General features: G+C 38.1%; 2 protein-coding genes across 2 annotated transcripts; both read right to left on the bottom strand.

Annotated features, from left to right (window-relative positions):
• Positions 1-592: 592 nt before the first annotated feature.
• Positions 593-8,938, bottom strand: LOC139294992 (protein NipSnap homolog 2-like). Its single transcript, XM_070917033.1, has 10 exons — positions 8,847-8,938; positions 6,639-6,766; positions 6,417-6,462; positions 6,233-6,327; positions 4,978-5,048; positions 4,240-4,380; positions 4,092-4,123; positions 3,467-3,561; positions 3,062-3,145; positions 593-2,214 (listed from the first exon to the last, which is right to left on the bottom strand). Exons 1-10 carry the CDS (start codon positions 8,936-8,938, stop codon positions 2,150-2,152), a joined length of 849 nt encoding a protein of 282 aa, XP_070773134.1. The 3' UTR covers positions 593-2,149.
• Positions 8,939-9,687: 749 nt separating this feature from the next.
• mrps17 (mitochondrial ribosomal protein S17) lies at positions 9,688-11,273 on the bottom strand. The gene is made up of 3 exons (XM_070917914.1): positions 11,194-11,273; positions 10,533-10,676; positions 9,688-10,208 (listed from the first exon to the last, which is right to left on the bottom strand). The coding sequence occupies exons 2-3, from the start codon at positions 10,653-10,655 to the stop codon at positions 9,885-9,887; spliced, it is 447 nt and encodes a 148-aa protein (XP_070774015.1). The 5' UTR covers positions 10,656-10,676; positions 11,194-11,273; the 3' UTR covers positions 9,688-9,884.
• Between the last annotated feature and the right edge of the window lie 830 nt (positions 11,274-12,103).

Below are 12,103 nucleotides of genomic sequence, written 5' to 3'. Positions count from 1 at the left end.
CCAACAGCTGCGCTATCTCTACTACATTAGCATATTGTTATTAAGAGTCACAAACACAGGGATAAACCTATACACACATGGTTATACATATATCGTTTTCCGAGACTGGGGAGGTCCAGGGGAGGTAAATTGCCATCCTCAATTATAGCCAACTGGAAAACATACTTACTGCAGTTATCACCACCTTGTCAGAGATGTTCATGTGCGCTTAAGGGGGTTGATGACATTTCCGACATACTCTGAAGGCAGCACAAGTCACACCCTAGCCGACGCGCTGATTGAGCAAGTTACGTCACCGTTGAGTGTCTGGAAATAGAGCAGTTCGGAGGTACAGACATGGGTTTGCTATAAACTTCCTGCTATTTTAAGTCAAGAAAGCTTTTATTAGACTATAAAGAGTGTCTGCACTCGAAGATTTTTGCTTCTTGGTACATTTAGTGTGTATGATATTTCTCCCTATTCATTCTGATACAAGGAAATGCTGCAACTTCATAAATGTCTGGGTTTAAACTCACATTTGTGTTCAGCAAACAGAAGCAGAAGAGCAACAGATCATTTCAAACAAAACATGATAAAAGGAATTCAAGACATGTTGTTCCCATTTTCATCAGAAGTTTAATTCAATATGTACAACTAATCTTATTAAAGCACTGCAATTCACATTTATCACATTGAGATATTACTTCTCTCCTGCCCACTTAACCAACATAAGAATATCCCACCTCATTTACAGATACAGGCTTGACCACATCTCTGGCTTGGTCAATAAACACACTATGCATATCTACAATCTGACCATTAAAAAAAACTCAAAAAATCTCAGTTAGCGCACACAATCACCCTGTTGGTATTAATTGCTTGATACAGGGACAGGCCAAACCAGTCGTATACAGCAGTTTGTAGCTACTGATTAGTTGTGCTGAAATCAAAAATAACTTCCAATCATTTGAATCGTCTTGTTCCCCCTCCCCACAGCTGAAAGAGCCAGAAGTGTCATGATGTTAAAGATAGAAAAGGATCTGGAGATGTGGTCAGTTTAACAGAGGAGACGCAAACAGTGAAAATGACTCATTCAGGGGGATTCGGCACAATTTCACTCCAAGACCTGGGCGCTATATTCATGTATCCAGCGGGAATGAGACAGAATGTTAAAAATCAAAATATACCATCCTGTTCTGACCAGTCTGACACCGCGGTGTGTTTGTGAACTTCAATTTTTGTCTCCATAACAGTTTTGTTATGCATCTTTTCATCCATCCAACTGATTTTGAAGCACATTACTGGTACACACCATAATCAGTTGGCTGGTTCAAAGCCATGTAAACATGAAGTCACGCTTTTTGGAGGGGTGGATACCTGGTGCACTTTTACTGAACGTAAAGCTGGAGTCTGACTGTGGACCTGCAATACAGGCCACTGTCTCTGACAATCAGCTTCATTGTCTACTCATCGTCTACTAAAACACTGATTTGTAAACAGCATGCTCCTCTTTGTAAAACTGACCACCATCTGTAACATTTAGAGAAGCTTCTCCAATTCATACTGATAGTGAACTGTGAGCTCTGCTGTGTTTTTCTTGTGAGATACTGGAGGCAGTTTTTTTTTTGTTATCAATGCTAGTGCAACAGGGCTTACAAGTCATGCCATCTTTTTTTTTTCAAACACATTTTTATAAAAGACCATAAGAGATTTTCAGCCCGTGACCAGCACTAGAACTGCTAAATGTTTGATTCACATCTCTCCCTGGTATCTCAACACTCAAACACTGATGAAAGTATTTTTATATCATCCAGAAAAAAGTAAGACAAGCCATTTAAAATCCGACCCTTTAAATGACAGAGACAGTGAAGAGGAGGAGCGCGTCAAATCATAGTTTGTCTGCACACGGCGCATCAATGGATCAGTAACACAGTAACTGCTGTAACAGATACAGTTTTAGTGATAATGATTTTAACCTCATCATCTGAAATAAGACATTCTAGGCCCACACAGAAAAGGGGAGTAAAGAAACAAATAGCAAAAAGAAAACAAAAACTGACACAACATGTTGATGCAGATATCCCTGGCAGTGCACACTCTGACGGTCGGTTACACTCTCTACAAATCAGTGTGGTAGTTGCAGTGGCTGTGAGAGGTTCCCCCGGTGTGGTTACTTCATGGGCGAAGTCTTCATGGGAATCATTATTCTAGATTCCATGTGCTGAATAAGAGGGACTGTGGGACGGGGAAGAAACAACAGTCTTAGCAGCTGATTTCTGTGTCATACAGTATGTTTACACACACACACACACACACTGGGAGGAATCAGGTTATGCAGACAATCAGACAATGCGATTACGTGCACTGTAGTAACCTGGACAAATCAACAACCTATGTGAGTTTTCACCCTTACAATCTTACCTAATCTAATCTAATAATTACCTAAACCTAATTTGTTATTAAAATTTTTAAATTTAATTTGGCATTTAATATTTCATGATTTTCTTGTATTGGATTCATATAAGAATCCTATGTTTAGTGAGACCTGAAGACTGCCTAAATGCCAACGTTTTAGTAATGTCAGTGAGAATAATTACCTGATTAACTATTCTTCACTAAATCCTTTGTGTACCACTAAAGTTCTGATTTGTAATATTGTCTTTACAATATTGCCTTTTCATGTAAAAAAAAAACAAAAAAACAAACAAAAAAAACCTTCCTTCATCCATCCTTCATTCATTGCCACTAACAAATTGTTGGAAAGGCCTTGTTGGGTCCCTGAGTTTTAATATGTACCCCACATGTGCACTTCTGTGAGCAAACACCACCATCACTGTAGATGCTTCTACATATACATACATGACTTGCTGCACAGTAACTGTGTGTGTACATAAAAACCTCAATAACATATTTTGTTAGTTTTTAATTACATTTTGCTTGGAATCATTAACGTGGACAACAGAACTGATAACATGTTGCGATCATATCATCATGACACGATTCCACTCAAAGTTGATATTTGATAATATTGTCCAGCGCTATCAGAAAGGTAAAGAGAGGAGAGATAAGACAGCAGACTTACCTGTGTAATAGACAACCTCATCCCAGCCATCACGCTGCCAGGCTGCATTTCTGGTGTTTTCTCTGGACTGAAGGTCTTTGTAAGCTGAAAGAAAAAAAATGAAATAAATGTATCGTTTAGTTGGTTACATGCAGTTTTTACTCAAATCCTCATTTAATACCGTAAGTCTCCACTCTTAGAAAAGTTCTGAAACCTTTGCATTAAGTTATATACATCAATTCCTTGACCTAAAAAGCATGTAATATAGCTCCTAAATAGTAACATCAAAAAAATCAAGGAGACCATGAAGATGCACCTAGTAAACTGCTAAGTATATTCTAAACACATTTGTGTAATTATTTGTAATACAGTGATGAATTTGTAAATGTCCCTGCACAGTTCATTAAACTTGAAAACGCTGCTCACCCCATAAGTGGTGGACCGTGTACAGACTTCCAATCTGTGAGAAAAAGCCTCCCACCGCCTCCTGGTTCTGCTGGCGAATCTCAATAGCTCGAGCCCTGCAGAGCACCAAAGAGTTAAGTTACATGGAAAAAAACCAACAGCTTGTTACTGAAGGGTTGTGCCGATTAAAGCAACAGCACAAATTTGTAGGTTTAAATGAAACTGACATTCACCGACATCCCAATAATTTATTTCAAATCAAAACATCAAATTTTGATGTTACAACCAGAACTGTTTTAAGTCACCTGGCATGTTTGGTTTTGGTACATTAACAGGCAAATTTCTCAGCCATTATCAATTTAATCATACATATATTAAATACAGGGTTAATAGGTCAATTATGCTTGAGATTTAGGTGTATGTGTGATATATCTTGTCATGCTTCAGAGTCATGCAAAGTTTATGTAGCCAAAAAAGTACCGTTGACTCATATTCATCTGCTACAATCTGTAAAACCAATAAAATAGTAGTGAGGAAATTTTAAATGGTACATAATAACGGTAGCTCTACAATTACCAAACATTAGAGAGAGTGCTTATGAGTTTCTCTGAGTATCAAAATGAAAGATTAGTATATTCTGCCTTACCAATAATTTCCCCACTCGATCATCGTCCCTGGCTGAAATAAGAACGTGAAGAGGGCAGAGATGTGGAAAACATGTTGTCTGACTGTTCAGTACAGAAACATATTTATACATAATGGCAGGAAGCTGCTAAATCTACTACTACAGTTACCCTGAGTTGGTACGATCGGAGCTCATAGATGTTGGGTCCTGGACGAGGGACAGGTTCGTTCCAGAAACTGAACTCCAGCAGCAGCTGGTTCCGACGAGACAGCAGCATCTTCCCCCTCTCTTTCCTGTAGTCCGTAAACTCCTACAGCAACGACAAATGACAGTAACACATCACTCAGTAAATCTGTTTCCTAAATACGTCTGTATAAATATCAAAACTAATTTGAGCACATTAACATATTATAATCCTGGAACAAGAATTAACCTCTTCTCATGACCAGGTATAACAACAACTGTGGCAATGTTGAACAGAGATAGCGAGCACTCGTGGTTGCGTGGTACATAATCTGTCGTCTGTTTTGGAAGGTTTGCAAATTTTGTACTTATTTTCATTCTGAACAATGTTATTTTTTTGGTGAAACTTCAGACAAACTAACAAAACAAATCCCCAACCTCTGAAGATTAAACACAAACATACAATATGGATGAGGCTGGATAGGGTATATTAACTGTACTTACCTTATTTATAATATACATTTGCATTTCAGTAATTAAGCTTTAAAGATAATTGCACCGAAATTGCAATCACACCAAACAGCTGGAAAATCACAGATAAAGATGGTGAAACACATGGGTGGAGAATTGGTCTGTGGATCAAATTCGAGGGGTGCACTGCCAGAAACGGTGGCCTATGGGTCACCAACTGCCAGTAAACTGAACTAATCCGAGCACCCGTTACCTTATTTTGCCTGAGTTTGTTCATGACTTCCGTGAGAGCCGGGTATCCTCCCCGATATCTCCACAGGTGAACTAGAATAGAAGGAGCAGAAGAGCCAAAAATAATGCAGCTCTCGAATAGATCTCGGTGTGCCTGTTGTTCTTTTGGCAAGATGTTCTTTTACATTAACAGCTGTAGTTTAATTATTCATCTCTCTAGACCACCTGTGATCTGAGCTGGCATGATGAGATCCAGTGTACGAATCTTCATCTTCTTATTGCCACAATTACATCTGGTAAAATGTGAGATCATGACTGAAAAATGCTGCGATAAAAATAACTCTGGCTGCTCTAATATATTCACATCACCATGTTTCCTACAGTATGAGACAAAATCTCTCAGAGCATAGTAGTGGATATCGTTGAGCTTGCCAGTATTACCGTGCTGTAACATTAGAGGCAGATAAATGAGGAATGACAAACGTCACCACAAGGACAAAATGGACAGCAGCCAGGAAACGTGTAATAAAGTCAGGGCTATAATTAACTGGAGAGGAGGAGGAAACTGCAATATTCTTAGGAAATGTCTGTCTTTACATCCTTAGAGTCAAACATGGAGAAGAGAAAATCCTCTACACCATCAGCAGCAGCAAACTGAAAAGAGGAGTATCTTTGCAGGTCTACGGAGACAATGAGGTACATTTTCAAGCAGACTTATTTTCTGTTTCAACGCAGTCCAACTTTAAAACTTTATTTAAAATAAAAGCTAATTACCTACATGTTATAATATTTGCCTTGATTCAAGTGATTGTCTTATATAGTCCACCTCAACCAGGAGTCTATCTTGCAGGGCTTTTTCATTATCAATTAATCTGCGGATACATTTTTTCAACAAATTGATTCATGTTTTACTGTATAAAAATAGTGAATAATGTTTATCACAGTTTGTTTGTTTGTTCCAACCATCACTTCAAAACCCAGAAATATTCAATTTACAATGACATAAAATAGAAAGAAGCAACAAATCCTCATTCGGTGTTAAATTACTTAAATGACTGATAGATTATTTTTGTCAATTCATTATCTGTTGATTGATCACACGACTGATCCTTTGAGAACTACTATCTTGTCTCTGTTTTTAATTAATGTTTTCCCTCTGTTTTATTTAGACTACCTGACTGAATGGGCTATCAACCAATCAGTCAAATGCCGTTTACAAGCAGGTTCATCACTTGCACATGTGTACGGTGACCTCCAGACACGGAGCTTGTTCTTACCTGCTTGATCCTGCTCTCCGTACCATGTGTTCCAGGTGCCCACGAGCTCACAGGGGTATTCAGGGTTAGCGTGAATGGAAGGCAAGACGTTCTCACTAAAGATACACACACAGGAATATGTAAAAGGACATTTCACAAAACCAGCTTGTTGAATGAAGTTACTTAAGGAACAGGGACTTCTTACCAAAGTTCATTGTAAGCATCAAGGCACTCAGGCTTGACATTGTGAACTGCAAGAAAACAACAAAACCTGAGTGGATACAACACCATCTAACACAAGATTATTCTAGGAGAAAAACATTTATCATATATAACATAAATCCATCTTAATACAAAGAAAAACACCCAGTCAGGATAAGAGTCTAGTTAGAGTCTTCCGTTACAGGAAGTCACAAACAACACATACACTGTATTTTGTACAGATTGTTGTCTTCCTTCTTGGCGAGCAGATGAGAGTGAGCGTCTTTTCGGGGGTCGACCTTTCTAACAAACAGAGACTTGAACCAGTTGTCCTCACGGAAACCTGAGAGGCTCCTGTGGTGAAAAAAAACACAAACGCTGGATTCAACCGGCACTTGTTCTTCAGCACAATGAAGAAATAAAAGACTAACAAAACCTGAACAACAAGTTCAGCGTACAATCATGCTGCCTGTACTCTACTGTAATTCTGTAAGTCTCAAAAGCACTGAATGGTTTGGTTCCTCAGTACATTTCTGGTCTGCTCACTGACTGTAGTCCAGACAAACATCTCAGGACATCAGGTGGTTTTCTAACTCTACCTGCTCTGGTGAGAGGGCTTTCAGTTATTCTCTGGAACAAACTGCCTAATGACCTGAGATCAGTCACAACTGTGTTCAGAAACAAAAGCAAACTTAGAACATGTTTTACTTTCTCAGGGTTATGATTAACCTGACGAACACGGCACTGATCCCCCCCCCCCACAACACAAACACAAGTTATACGTTATATTAACGTACACCGCCCCTGTCCCCCCTGCGTTACATTAACGCACACACCCCCTACTGGACACTTTATCTGGACACTTTAATTTGGTCACTGCACTGTTTGCTATTTATCTTATCTTATTCTTTTACCTTTATATTTTTACATGCTTGTTGTCTGTCAGATTATATGTTATATGTTAAAAACAATGTAGCACCATCAGACCACAGCACATTCCTTGTAATGTATGTTACTTGGCATTAAACAGTAAACAGTTTCTGATTCTGATTCTGATTAGTTACTATGAGTGTGTTTGTGTCTGGGGTCTTTTTTCTTGTATTCTTTCTTCTTTTGTTAATGTGGCATGTTTTTGTAATTTATTTATAATGTTGGCTTATTGCACTTATCAATATATATGTTGACAAATGTAAAACAAGAAATACATTTCAGTATAGAAATTACAAAGATCTGTTTGAGCTAATTTAGACAGTGTCCCCATTACATTGTTTGTCCACCATAGGGCACAGATCACAGGTTTATTCAGTTGAAAAATGTCCTGCTCAGTGCATATGTTAAGCAATTTTAAAGGATCCTTGCCATAGAGGTTTGTTTATGCTATATGTTCATGTTGAAAACCCTACATTGCCTATATATTGTTGAGGATTTTTAAACCTCTCTAATGTCCTTATCAATATCAGCCAGACTATACTTCTCTACATATTACTGGTATGCCTTTACTGTAAATTAGTTGTGATGAAATGTGCAATAAACTAATGCCTTGTGCCTCTTAATAAGACTGAGGTCAGTGTAAATGCACTTATATACTAGTCATTGTTGGCTGCAGCAAACTAAGATCTTTGTACAAATCGTTTTAGACTATCCAACTCATTCATTGCAAAGAACTCCAGCTCAGAGGCCAGCAGCAGAGAAGCCTATAAGCTGTACATACTGCACATAACCAGAGGATTAGTCTATATGGACTCCTAAGCAGCCTTCCCACATGGGTAGTATTTCGTTTTCTGATATTAAACTTAATTTAAAAGTGCCAAGTTGCCAACAAGCACTCCATGCAATAGTTACTGTTGTTTATCATGAAGCAGTGCTTTGACAGTTTGCCAGCCGAGGCACACACAACTATTACTTTACACAGTGCATTCAAAGCTATCACATTTTAATTAAACTTTATTTACATCGCAGCATTTCACATGACAGCTTGGTTTAGGACACACCTGCCGCAGCAAGAAACTGTCATCCACTAATCAAAACAAGTACTGCTGTGCTTCCTTGCATTTTGACCTTGAAGTTGAATTCTGTTTGGAACTGAGAGAAACTCACTTGTGATTTTGTATTATTTCTGCACATGGCAACTGCAAATCTACACACAAAATTATGAAGTAGAAAAGGATAAGTAACTGACACAAGTTGCATCACAACTTTGTAATTCGGGAGTACTACTTAGCATTAGCAGAAAGTTAGCAAGTTTATAGCTAGAGGGCTAAAGCTAGCTAATTACGTTACAGATCTAAACGTAGCCAACGTGCCTACGTTAGCGTTAGCTTAGCCACCTAGCATTACTGGACTTTGTCATTGGCGTCAACTCTGCTGAGGCTAAACAAATCTTAAGTACAGTTTCTACATCTGCATTGGCAAATTAAATTAGCGAAACTCCAACCTTACGACAACCGTGACATGTCCGTTTGCCTGAAGCCCATTTTGCGTCTGTTTGAGGCCTTTGCCCACTCTTTGAAGGACTCGTGTCGCCATCTTTCCCCTGAAAGCTGTTGACAGTTGGAGGTTGTTTGACACGGCTGCAGCCTCAGTCCGGGCTGTTCCCGGTGGGGCTGACGTTACCTACAATAACGTAACCCCATGTTTACTTTATGTACCGGGATCAGTTAACGTTGTGTGGTTTATTATATATGTAGGGGACCTGGTGATAATGTACACGGAGTGGTTGAAGTTGTAGCAGTTAATTGAGCACAACCATAACTTTGATTTTCCACCTGCTCTTGATCAACAGAGTTGACATCACTCGTTGTTTTGATTAATTCCTCGAGGGTTTTTAGCCTTTAAACAATAGCATCTGACTATAACATAGCTCCGTTGTTAACTTTGTGAATTTTCTTTCGACTTCTAAATATAACTTATTTTGTTCTAAATATAACTCACACAGGCCTCAAAATAAAAAGATTGACCCAAATACTGTAACATTTTCATTCAGTGCCCTGTTGGTGCATTATCAGACACACACGCACATTTCAATGAATGGATGAACCATATGACCGATCAAATGTATGAAAAAGAACACCCTGTGTTTACAGTGTTAGTAAATTAGAGCAGACTTACTGAAAATATATTCACTATAGCAATGTCAGGTTAAGAATGCACCTATGACCTATGACTTGATTAAAATGTTTTTGCTATGCACCCTATACGAACTACAATGATATAATAAGAAATTTGGTCTGACAGTAAACAGATACATGTTGGGAATGACACCATGCGTTCTCATTGTCATTTTATTGTAAATTCTTCAGAAATGTGTCTTGAATTCAAAACTACCATAGCAGGTAGCAAAAAAAATGTATTTCCACATTACCTGATATATATTGATTACTAGTTAATATATTTATATTTACATGAACACCTGAAACATAATTGCAGAGTGACATTTAAGCACACATTACTGCATAAATACTGCAGTTTTCAATCATGAAGTGGGAGTTTGTGTTGGTGGGGAATCGGCTCCACTGGAGGCGGCAGAGATGTTGAGCTCCTGCAGTTTTTCCGATAACGTTGTGTCCTCTTCCAGGCTAAGTGGAAGGTCAGTCAGAGGCTCCACAAACTCAGTTCCTGCTACCCTCTTTCCTGTCAGTGGGTCGACCACCCGACCGACTTTATACACTATCTCAGACAGTTCATGCTTCACATGTTTGGACCTGGCCTCGGGCAGAGCCTTGAGAAGGACAATATCTCCCACAGTGCACTGTTGCAAAGCATCATGGGCAAAGTAGGTCTTCCTCTTGTTGTAGTACTATGGGGAAGAAAAGACATTTAATTAATAGTCATTGTATCGCAATCAATAATATATCTGAAAATTAGTAGGTAGGTAGTGAATTAATGCAAAATCATTCCTCAAATTAATGTTCTTTGCTATTCGCAATATTTCAGCAAGATCATGATCAACAATGTATGTTTTCATGAGACAGAGTAAAATAACAGGTAGACATGAATAATGATTAACCAGTTTAACATTATTCTTGGTATTCTCTTGTTTGGAAAGTAGGCTATGTAACATCCATGCCACCTGTCGTTCCTGTATGCATCAGCAATGATTGATCAGTGTTAAAATGATCACCTTGAGCAGGTAAGGGTCCAGCACCAGCCTTGTGACTCTCACTTTGGCAGTTTTGAACATCTTGGTCCCTATTACTCTGCCGATGATCCATTTCGCATGGACTGATGCATGCTTGACCGACATCCTGGAAAGTTCTATTCAACCCTGTAGTGGGGAGGACCAAGAAAAATTAACATTTGTTCCCAGCCATTATCTGACACATGATTATCAGCTGAAGGCTTAGTTGCTTTTTGTAAACCAAATGTCATGATATCATCATCAACTGGCCTCTATCACACTTTAATTTATTGCAATATCGTTGAATAAATAGTGCAAGATAAGTTAACAGTCGCACAGTTAGCATAGCTCCAGTGTGTGCTTACCAAAGAAAAACCTTAAAAAATTAAACTTTGCGCTGATTAACACAAACCATATATCAATGTAAAACTGAGACTTTGACATTGATAGTTTCAATACCTTTATCTACGCAAATTCAGATTATAAAAGGAGGATGACGTGAAGACAAATAGGGGCTACATGGTTAACTTAGCCTTGCTGCAACTAACGTTAGTTTTAACGTCACAACCGCGTTAATTCAAAAGCAGGAATTTCAAATTACGCCGCCGTTATGTGACATTAACACATACAAACACTGAAGGTAGGATGTAAACAACCAACTCACCGAAATTAATTGACTAATTTTAGAAGGTCAAAAATTCTTCAGTGAGGGATTTCTTCCATGCTGCTCAGGTCGGCTTGTTTTGATGACGTAAACTACGGATAGTATAAAGGAACAGAAGCTATCAGTACGCGGAGGTAATCGCTTTTTGGGCTAAATTAAATGCTTCCTTTTTTGATAAATTTGATGATTAACTTCATCTTTAACTTAGAAATGCAAGCAAATCAAATGTATTTTTTCGTCATATTATTGCAAAGTTTGTTTCACAAATAAAAAAATCTTTAAAGCTGCACTGGAATTTGATATATTTGTTAATAGACTTCAAATTTCAAATACAATCCATGAGATCATAGCTTTGTTTATATATTTTGATGATATTTTTCTATACAAACCATGCACTCCGTATTTTACTTATTTACTTTACTTACTCCATTTTCTGTGTTTATTGTTGATTGTTCTGTTCTACTTATTTAAATTTAGTTTGAAATAGACCCTTGGTGTCGTGGGATACTGAATATATATTATGGTCTACCTGTATTGTTGTATAGTTTGCATCATATAGTTTGATGGTTTGCATTTACATTGCTGATTGTTCTTCCATAAAAATGACGAGCACTTTAAGTTTTGCTGTTCTACTAAGAATATATAATTTTCTTTTTGGCCATGAGATGGTAGCAGAGACACATCACTTCCTTAACATGGAGGGGAAACCTCAAGGCACTGAAGGAAGAGAAGAGACAATACTTTAATGTTCCTAAAAAACTACAAGCTAAGCCTAAAGACAAAATAATATAAACACTTATATTACACAATATAAACACAACAACATGTTGCAGCCTGAGTGATACTGACATTGAGCTGCAGATGGTTCTCCTCACACCACCTGATGACACAAACTTTAACTGATGTAACC

The sequence above is a fragment of the Enoplosus armatus genome, chromosome 13 (assembly GCF_043641665.1).
Source record: "Enoplosus armatus isolate fEnoArm2 chromosome 13, fEnoArm2.hap1, whole genome shotgun sequence".
Taxonomy (NCBI): Eukaryota; Metazoa; Chordata; class Actinopteri; order Centrarchiformes; family Enoplosidae; genus Enoplosus; species Enoplosus armatus.
This window is presented reverse-complemented; position numbering and strand designations above follow the sequence as displayed.